The sequence below is a fragment of the Homarus americanus genome, unplaced genomic scaffold (genome assembly GCF_018991925.1).
Source record: "Homarus americanus isolate GMGI-L3 unplaced genomic scaffold, GMGI_Hamer_2.0 scaffold54192, whole genome shotgun sequence".
NCBI classification, from domain to species: domain Eukaryota; kingdom Metazoa; phylum Arthropoda; class Malacostraca; order Decapoda; family Nephropidae; genus Homarus; species Homarus americanus.
In genome coordinates this window covers 1-11163 of record NW_024733828.1, presented here as the reverse complement: position 1 = coordinate 11163, position 11163 = coordinate 1, and the positions used below count along the sequence as shown (strand labels likewise).

At 40.5% G+C, this 11163-nt stretch overlaps 1 protein-coding gene across 1 annotated transcript; it reads right to left on the bottom strand.

Moving 5' to 3' along the window:
- Positions 1 to 658: 658 nt before the first annotated feature.
- Positions 659 to 10904, bottom strand: LOC121870053 (glutamate receptor ionotropic, delta-1-like; the record flags this gene model as incomplete). The annotated part of the gene is made up of 5 exons (XM_042371794.1): positions 659 to 958; positions 1843 to 2079; positions 2437 to 2611; positions 3976 to 4104; positions 10672 to 10904. Coding segments are annotated over 5 exons (1074 nt in total), but the record flags the coding sequence as incomplete, so codon positions are not given.
- Between the last annotated feature and the right edge of the window lie 259 nt (positions 10905 to 11163).

The following is an 11163-nucleotide window of genomic DNA, read 5'->3' as shown; positions in this document are numbered from 1 at the left end:
CCAGGAATCCAATGCTCTGTTTGTTCATTTGAGGGATAACAAGCATTGCATTGACTGGGATAATGCCTCCTCAATATTACCTTGTAATTCAATTGATAGTAGGAACATCATAGAATCTAGTCTCATTAAACATACTGAAGCATTCAACATGAATTTGAGTAATGGCATGTACAAACTGGACAATTTTGTAATTAAGAAGATTTGTAACCAGGTGAGAAGGTTGGGTCACCTTACCCTCTGACCTGACTACCGACCGTTGCCGTGCTATTTAAAGATTAGTAGGGTCATTACCTAATACCTGACCATTGTGGACCTGGTCTCACCACCCTCTGTATATATACACCTTGTTTTGTATTTCTCTTTAGTCTGTACTCACCCCTGAAGATGTGAATTACACGAAAGCGCTTGGGAACTTCGTGTTTTTTTCTTTCCTTGTGGTTATCAACATATACCTAGATCACGCGCACCTACAGTGATTTACTTGCATATATATATATATATATATATATATATATATATATATATATATATATATATATATATATATATATATATATATATATATATATATATATATATATACAAAAGCGGTGTATCCAAAACATCCTTTAATAATATAATAAAGTTATTTCTCACAGCAGTATACTACTTACAATGTTCAGACATTGTGCATGAAGACAGATGAACCCGACCTTTCTGCTACGCGAGCAAGCTCCTGGGTTGTCTCGGCACGGGGTGGGTACTTGGGCAGTGTGAGGAAGGCGGTGAGGTTGCCACGATAGGTAGACCCGATTATAAGAGCGAACATCAACCAGGAAGCCACCAGTACACGGCTGGAGATGACTGTGGGCAGCCGTCGTGGCAAGTTCTGTCCTAACAGCATCCCTGTAACATCCTGCACCACCGTTCCTGTGGCTATCCTGTCCCCACCATCCTTCCATTCACCAACACGAATAATCTGCAATAATAACAAGTTTCAGTCATAACATCAATATTACCCTCATTTCACTACATTTGGAATTATTTGGTCCTCAGTAACTGCCAGTTTGGTTCCCGTTCATTTATTGGTCTATTGATGTACACCAGATTGTACTGGTGACCTGTGGTTTGGTTCACAGCAGTGTTGCCTGTCAAGGGTGTGTGTTCTGAAGTATAATTTTATGCATTGCATTGCCCTTCATAGGACATACTTTTACGCAGTAAGGATTGGGGACATATATGTGAATCAATTCGTGGTTCATGTTACGGGGTAATGGATAACTACTGATTGACAGACTATTTGGTCTTCTTGGGTTCCCTATTGACAATGACTTATACAGCTTGCTAACTAAAGGTGTGATTATATTGGCTGCAATTTTTGTGCCTAAATCAAATTCTTGTCAAGTGGCCTTTGGACGGACCATCTTTGAACACAATGGGCCAAAACATTAATCAAGAGTCAGATGAATAGCGACATTTTCTATTGATGTCATCTTTTAATGAGGAGGTACAATACAGTACAGTGTGCTCCTTGAAGGGGTGTCGAGGTGAAGTGGTACCTAGAAAGAATTATCCCAATAATAAGAGGATACTCAACATTCATGTGTCAAGTTACTTAAAATTATATAAATTTTTTGTAACAGCAACATATATCTAGGATTTTCGTATCCTAAACTTATTTTTATTCCAATCCATTTGTCAAGTAATTCTGCATCACCTTTATGGAATGACAAAAAAAAAATTACAAAACCACATTCATAAGTTATAATGTATGACATCCCACACAGTGCAGAGTAATTTCTGTGTATCATTCATAACGACACATGAATATATGGAATGTTTTATTAGTATTACGTAACTCACCAGCAGCAGGATCACAGGGGTGAGCAGCAGCGCCAGCAGGACGGCCGCCCACACCAGGTCAGTGAGTGGGTAGTAGAGCGACTGCCACTGTGGCTTGATACCCGGCCGGGCCATACTGAAGTCCAGGGATGCATATTCGTACACCCATGAGTAGTCGTAGCGCTCAAGGCGTCCAGGCAGCATGATGTGGAACACAGTTGCCATGAAAGACACCCGATCCACTACACGCTGTGTAACCTGCAACCACACTATTGTCAATGGCATCGTAGAGCAACTTCCATCTACTGTATAATTATATATAGTTTATTTTTCATCTCAGTCTATAATGTCCGCTGGGGTTGTCGTGTGAGTTTTGATGTAGCTTAGTGGATATGATGTGTAATGTGGATTGGGATCTGACGTGATTTATTTATACGAGTTCGTGGTGTCATACGGTCCAGGAGTGAGGTGCTTGGCGTGGGGTCAAGCGGGAAAGAGAGCACTAATACCTAGGTTAAAATGCAGTTTCAGGTTGCGGGTGTTATTTTGCGGTGAAATGGCATAATGTAGTGTGGCAGGTAGTGACGTGCTGGTTTAGTGCCATTTCTTACTCACCTCTGCCCACGAGGTGGTGGGCACGACATTAATGGTAAAGTTGAGGGAGTCCGCAATTGATTTTAACAAGAAATAGTCGGTGCCAGAGTACTGTTTTGCACCATCAGATCCCTTCAGTTCGCCCCAGTATGGCGCGAATGGCAGGGCAGTCACGTTCACCTTTGCACCATTGAAGCTGAAGGCAATAACGTTCTTATTTAAATACTATTACCATTTGGGAGCGTCATCTATTCGTGACACGATATAAAACTTCAATTATTCTTATACAAAAAAGACAATCAGCCATTACTTTCCTAATGATAAAAATTTTATGTGTTAAAAGAAGTGCCATCAATCATGGGCTGCTCCTAGTTATTATGTCATGATGGCTCCTTCAGGATACATGCAGCGTACTAGACTGCGCATGAATGAGACGTGGAGGGGTAATACTGGGTGGGCATCACGAGCACCTTAGTCTCATGTGATGAAAGACAGACAACCTTTGGTATGGAGGGAGTCGCTTGTCTATGACAATTGAGTAGTGGTAATATTGTTAAGGTTATATCTACTAGGATAACACTGTATCAAGTGTCTGATGTTTGATGCCTTACAATAATTATTAAAAATTTAAGAGGATGCATTTTTAGTTATGAAATAGTTTTTCATTATTATGCATATTCAATATGTATTTATTCTTACCTTAAACAAAGTAATTGAAAAATGAAACAACAGACAATGAATTAATATAATCTTTACACAACAACAACTGGAAATACCCATAATGATAAACTGAAAAATCACCAGTGACACACCATGACATACTAAGTATAATCTCAGGAAAATTTATCTTGAGAGACTCTTGGGTTTCATGTACACTAGGTGATAAACAGTGAGATGCTTTGGTCGATTTTAAATCTTTATTGGTACTGAAGACACTTGAATTGTGCATGTGATTTAAACATGAAATTCCGGCAACACCTAAGACCAGTATGAAATGACTTTCAAGACAGTAATGTATTTTACTCGGGAAAATTATTTACATATTATTAGGAGATCTACGTAATTAGGTGATTGCCCGTTTTAGGCTCCAGGGAGAGGTGAAATCATATAACAGTACTTCTTACGGGTAGCTTGTATCGTCTTTTTCAGGGGCGATCACAGCAAGAGACTGGTGGGAATATTACTTTGAGCTTCTGTCTTATGAGATGATATCTGAGCTAAACTTATCCCTTTCCAATGATAATTAACTGTATCCCTCTCAGAGATCGGTGTGTGGTGTGTTGATAGATTTGTAATGTTTTAATTTGGGAATCGAGAAATTTTCGACATTTTAAGTATAATTTGATACAAATTGGTAGGAAATGGTATACTTTAGTAGGTATTACTGAAGTCTTCGGCAATAATATTGATCTTCTTTGCAGTTATTATTAAGTAAAATATACGTGAGCATAACTTATAATTCTTTATCATTAAGATTAATCCTTTTGATAACATTAAAAAAGGAAAACCACAGCGACGTACGTGCACATATGCAAGCTTCATTGATTACTGCATAATTACTTTGAAAATTTAGGCGGGAAGAGTGAATGTCCCTCTCTTACGACGAGGCCGCGTTGTGGTGTCCAGGAAGCAACTCTCACCACCTGAGCTCGCTCTGGGGTGTATGGCAGGTGGGTGTACACGCTGACCCTGTCCATGGTGGAGGTAAACATTATATTACTGATCAGCAACTTTCCCAATCTGCAGAGTTTTAATTCAAAATTTACAAGTACAAAGCCCATTGAATTATTATACAATACATGTACAATTGTGCAGCATAGTCCATCCAATTCCTCACCTTCTATTGGTACACACGATAATACAGTACTTAGAAATACTGTAATACATTCACATAAGAAACATGTACTCAAATGTTGCATAAGACACATAGTGCTAAGAAGTGCGACCTAACTGAGCCACGAATTAATTTAATTATTTACCAGTATATGTTTATTTGAATATTTTCTAGGTTTACTTAACGCCTGAAGTGAAAATAGTAGTTAGAAGAATCATTTAAGCGATATTAGGGGTATATATATATATATATATATATATATATATATATATATATATATATATATATATATATATATATATATATATACGCTGTAGATGTCGTGTTTGTGAAAGCCTTATCAAATTCACCCTTAGAACAGAAAAATTTTAGTGAAAAAAAAAGCTTTGTGTTACAGGGTGATGCGCCAGCCATGTATTTGGAAGCTGACAATGTCTGGAAATAACAATGTAGAAATGTAGATGCACTAAAAAGAAAGGGTATGCAAACGGGTTTTTGAGTGTCCCTAATGACAGATATAAAGGCTATATTATTCTCTAAACCTTTACTCTACAAAAGGGCATATAATACAATTAAAACTCTTAGGTTGTAAAAGGGCATATCAAGGTGAAGCGATGCCCTTTGAAAAAGCTCTGCACTGATCTTCCTCACATTACCGTTGTATGCCGCTTATTCAATGAGACATACACTATGACCAACACAGTCTTCACACGTCTCTCAGTTATATCCTGGATGTTGTTAATAGTAGTAACATGAATACTCAAGGTGTTATCACCATAAATAACCGAGTATGATACGGTGCAAGAATCCCGACCATTGGTGCACAGTCGCGACGTTACGCTCCCATTTTGCAATCAATAGTCCTTTTCCCACAAAGAAGGGTCATGACTTCTCTTTCTAGCATGCCCACGCCATTCACGAACACTGTTACTCATTGATGAACTCGTTGTTACTTGAAATTTTTTTTTTTTCCCAAAGCAAGGAAGTGGTCCCTCTTTCCCTTGGCAGACTCAGTGACACTCAGCATGGTGCTGATTGATAGTGAAAAAGAAGTCAAGAGTGTAACCCGGCGCTATTTGGCTATGTCGCCACATTCGAAACCCAAGGTGTTTTAAATAATTCCTTATTCCATATTTTTCTTTCCCTTCTTAATTAATTTTATTCCCTCCTCCTCATGTTGAAGAGTTACTCTGGATAGCCATGATCATTAGGAATGAATGTTACATGTTAAGTCATTAAATTACCAACATCATACTAACACCTTCTCTTCGCCACACATCGTCTTGATTATATTCTGGTTAGATGACCCAACTAGCACATGTAATTAAGAAAAAATATTTTAAATCCAAAGTAACGTTTTTCAGCCCATTAATTTACAAAGTAGATTAGGAGAAACAATGTGAAGTTTTGTTAAAATTCTTGATGGGATGGAAGTGGTGTCTGGCGACTTTAATGAGCAGTTTTGCCATATGTCGCAATAAAACTAATTGTATTCTAATAAATACTATTTAAAATTTTTGGTAATTTAAAGGAACATTTATGGTTATTGATGTTTCGGTACACACTCACTGTTATATTGCAAACATTTAACAAACAATGAACCGAAGAGTTTGTTGACCAAACTGGAGTGGTCCACTGAAGAATTGGCGAGGGCCAAGTTAGAAATTGAGAGGGCCACGTTGGAGAACCTGAAATTAAGGAAAGAGCTGGCGAAGTTAAAAGGAGAGGCTGGACGAGTAAAGCCAGTGTCTGACGAAAAATCAAACGAGTGGAAAGTCGTGAGTAGTGGCAGGACCAAGCTGGTGGTCAAGAAGCACTCAAAGGATACGACAACAACGACAACAACAGCTAAGTGTACCAACCCGTTCAGTCCCTTGATAGACGAATTGGACGTTAGTACAGTCAGGGGCAGGGATGACAAGGAAGGTATAAAAACTTTAATTGTTGGTGACTCACAGGTAAGGTACATGGACAGGGCCTTTTGTGGTAAAAACAAAAATAGGATGAGGGTGTGTTTGCCAGGAGCTGGGGTGGGGGATATAGTTGACAGGATGGACAATATCTTGTCTGGTAATGGGAACAAACCCATTATCTGCCTCAGTGCAGGAGGCAATGATATTGGCCGGTGTAGGAGCGAGGAACTTCTTGATAAGTTCAAGGCAGCCATAGATCGTATTAGGACTAAGGGAGGGATCCCTATCATATGCGGTGTCCTGCCTAGAAGGAGAGTTGGCAGTGAATGGTTGTCAAGGGCAGTTGGTGTTAACGACCGTCTTGACAGATATTGCAAGTCAATATCAGTCCCATTCATTGACAACTGGGACAACTTCTATGGCAGAAGGGACCTTTATGCTAGGGATGGGGTGCACCTGTCTAGGGATGGAGTAGCAACCCTGGCTGGGGCTCTAGAGGGGGCAGTTCAAAAGATATCGAAGTCTTTAAACTGCTAAGAGAACATAGGAGCACGGGGGTGGAGGAGACTGCAGTGGGAGCGGGTAAACAAGGCGAAAGATTACAGGGAAGTAGTGTTAGGAATGATGACAAAACTAAATTAGACAGGGAGTTTAAAACTAAACGCGGTAAGGGAAGGACTCAGAACACGACTAACTTAAATGTATACTACGCGAACAGTAGAAGTATGAGAAACAAAATGGATGATATTAAGGCCTTGGTATGTACCGAAGAAATCGATATAATTGCATTCACTGAAACATGGATCAACCTAGACACACGTGAATTACCAGTCGAATACCAAATTGCGGGTTACAAACTGTTCCATACCGATAGGCAGACCAGGAAAGGAGGCGGAGTAGCAATCTATGTTAGGGATAATCTGAAGTGTGAAATAAATAAGGAAATAAAAACTGAGAGGAATACAGAAACAATTTGGATAGAATTAAGCGACGGTCGGGAAAAATTAATCACAGGGGTAATATATAGACCCCCCAATCTTGATAGCGTCAATGAGCGACTTATCTGGGATGAAATGCGCAGGGCTTCCATACACAACAAAGTCTGTATAGTAGGCGACTTTAACCTTGGCCAAATAGATTGGACTGTCCTTACGGGTAACTCAGAATCAGAGGATTTTCTCGAGACGATCCAGGACTGTTTCCTAAGTCAACATATAACCGAACCCACACGGGGTAATAATATACTGGATTTAGTTCTGACGAACAGAGAAAACCTCATTAGCAATGTCGAGGTAGGGAACGAACTTGCAAACAGCGATCACAAAGAAATTCGATTCCAGTTAGATTTTCAGGGCAGACGTAAGGAAAATTCCACTAAAGTACCAGATTTCAGAAGGGCAAACTTTGACAGTTTAAAGAGGCAGCTGAGAGAGGGGGTGTCGCGCTTGGCCGTGAACCTGACAGATGACACCGACCTGATAACGAGATCTGAGATTGCCGAGTTCCACGAGAATTTAAATAGTGAGTTACTTAATGCACAAAGGCAGAACATACCATACAAAAAACTCAGATCAGACAACAATGACCCTAAATGGATAAATAATTATTTAAAGAACATCATTGGCCAAAGGAAGGCTATAGGTAGAAGGATAAATCGTGGCGAAATTCACCTCCGGGACTATTATAGGGTATTGGCGAGTAGAGTTAAAACCGAGATAAGGAAAGCAAAGAGGAATAATGAGGTAAGGATAGCAAGGGAGGCGAAGACAAACCCCAAAGGATTCTACCAAATGTATCAAACTAAAACACGAGAAAAGATTGGACCAATACTGTCAGACTCCGGCGAGCTCACTGATAACGACGGAGAAATGAGCAATAATTTGAATAAATATTTTTCAACAGTTTTCACCACCGAAAATCTAAACATGATACCCGAGGCACCGACTCTATTCAGAGATAGTGAAGAAAACAAATTAAGTGAGATAGTAGTGACTAGTAACGATGTTAGTAAGCAAATAGACAAACTAAAGCCTAATAAGTCACCTGGTCCCGATGAGATATTTGCCAGAGTATTAAAGGAATGTAAGGAAGAGCTTAGTATGCCCTTAGCAAAGTTGTTTAACATGTCCTTAAAAACAGGTGTAGTACCAGAATCCTGGAGGATAGCGAATGTAATACCGATTTTCAAGAAGGGATAGATCACTATCCTCTAACTACCGCCCAATCAGTCTAACATCAATAGTAGGCAAATTACTGGAAGCAATCATTTCAAACTCTATTCGAAATCACCTGGAGAAGCACGATTGATCAATGATTCCCAGCATGGCTTCACAAGCGGACGTTCTTGCCTAACTAATCTATTAACATTCTTTTCATCAGTTTTCGAATCGGTGGACGAGGGGCACAATTATGATGTGGTATATCTCGACTTTAGCAAAGCCTTCGACAGAGTCCCCCACGAAAGACTAATTAGAAAGGTAGAAGCACATGGCATCAAAGGTGACATCCTTAAATGGATTAGGGCGTGGTTACAGGACAGGAAACAGCCAGTGAGCATTAACGGCACTAAGTCCCATTGGAGCAACGTCACAAGTGGTGTTCCCCAAGGCTCAGTACTTGGACCATTATTGTTTATTATATACATAAACGACATAGATATCGGCATAGACAGCAACATAAGTAAATTTGCTGATGACACTAAAATAGGGCGTGTTATCAAATCTGACGAGGACTCGGCAAAACTACAGGAAGATCTAAACAAATTTTTCGAATGGTCTGAAAAATGGCAGATGAAATTCAACGTCGACAAATGTAAAGTACTCAGTATAGGAGATGTAAACAGGAAAACCAGATACCAGATGAACAACGATGCCATAGAGAAATCCGACTGCGAGAGAGATTTAGGAGTAATGATAAGTAAGGAACATAAGCCAGAAGTAAACAATGTGTTTTTACTGTTAACAAGGCTAATAAAGTACTTGGAGTTCATACAAAGGAGTGTTAGTTACAAGACTAGCGAGGTCATCCTAAAACTGTATCTTGCTCTTGAGACCACACCTGGACTACGCAGTTCAGTTCTGATCACCGTATTACAGAATGGATATAGAATCCTTGGAAAGAATTCAGAGGAGAATGACAAGACTAATCCCGGGCATTAGGAACCTTGAATATAGAGACAGGCTAAAGCATCTTAATTTGCACTCCCTCGAGAGACGTAGAGCGAGGGGCGACCTGATAGAGGTGTATAAGTGGAAGGCAGGGCTAAACAAAGGGGACATTACAAAGGTACTCAAACTATCCAACCAGGTGCGAACTCGTAACAATGGTTTTAATTAGACAAATTTGGAATTTAGGCGTGAAATAGGTAAACACTTTGGTTTGGAAACAGAGTAGTGGATGAATGGAACAAGTTACCAAATATCATCATTAACTCGAATACCCTGAATTGCTTCAAACATAGGTTGGATGCTCATATGAGCAATAGGGGTTGGGTGTAAACGGGACTGCCCAGTATGGGCCAATAGGCCCGCTGCAGTTTCCTCCATTCTTATGTTCTTATGTAATTCCCTACCATGTCTATAAAGAGGGTTAATTACATATCATGATGAATTTTGCAATAATTATACACTATTAGGCCTAAAATACCCTTTTTATGCCATTGTAAGGGCAGAAAACGATCCTCCGGCTAGTTACCGCTGCTAACTCGCTCGTTTGCTGGTGCAGACGACACTTGGGGTGGTTGGACGGAGGTGATAACGGCAGCAACCCTCTCCGCCGCGGGCAGATTCAACCCAGCCGCCATACCGTCAGTATCTAGCTACCCTGCTGTCCGTCAAATTCTGGCTGTGATCTCATCATAGGTCCTGGACTCGTGGGCTGTGTTCCCAGACCTTCACCTATCAACTGCCAACTCTCTGGTCATCTACCACTACCGCATACCACGACCATCAGTTCATCACATTCCGTCGGTGCCCCGGTGTTCTCCTGCCTTTTCAAGACGTTGCTGAGTGTGGAGCGAAGTGGACGCTTCCCTGCCCTGAGTGTGCATCACCGCGTTCCAGAACCTTCCCCAGGGCCACTGCCGTAGGAAATATTTGTTCATTGTTTGATTCCATTAATTGCTGACTCCCCTTTATTGTTCGATTCTATTATTTGTTTGATTCCTTTAAGTGTTTGCTTCCTTTAATTGTTTGACTCCCGTAATTATTTGATGTTTGTTGAGTGGTGTCAGAGTTTTGTTATATTTTTATAGTAAAGAGATGCCAATCTCTAACGGTTGTTTGTTATTCCTCGGAAAACCATGGTCCTTGACTTGCCTATATTAAGATCCTGATTAGCCTGGTAAGGGATTTCTATCCCTAAGTCCCAGGCCTTTACAACCATAAACATTTTACAGCGTGGGTGTCGTGTCCTCCAGGTTGAACGAGATGGTGTTCATTGTGTATATTACCTGAGGTTGGGTGGTGTGTCCTCCAAGTTGAACAAGATGGTGTTCATTGTGTATATTACCTGAGGTTGGGTGGTGTGTCCTCCAGGTTGAGCAAGATGGTGTTCATCATGGAGAAGGTCCAGTGGGAGGACAGGAGGGCGTGGAGCTGTGGGAGTGGGAGGCTGGTGACCACCAGCAGCTTGGTGGCCCACACCAGGAGGCGGCCCTTGAGGGACCACTCGGCGAAGGTGTTGAGGAAGACCGGGTCGTGACTCACCACCACCACCCGCACACACCGAGACTCCATCCTCACCTGTTACAAAACCGGGACAAGAACCACAACCTTAATCATTTTGGCTTTAAATTATGATTATTAAGGTTCTGTGGCGGTTAGAAGGAATTAGGACTGCAAAGGAGACTTTTGTGCCAATTTTTGGATATCAGATGATTTATAACTGATCGCGCCAAACAGTTATGGCACACTAAAGGTTCTCAGTTCACTGTCAGCTTTTAGATAGTTATTTAGTATATTTCTCACTGCCACATTAATTATGGTCAGAATTATATCTGTG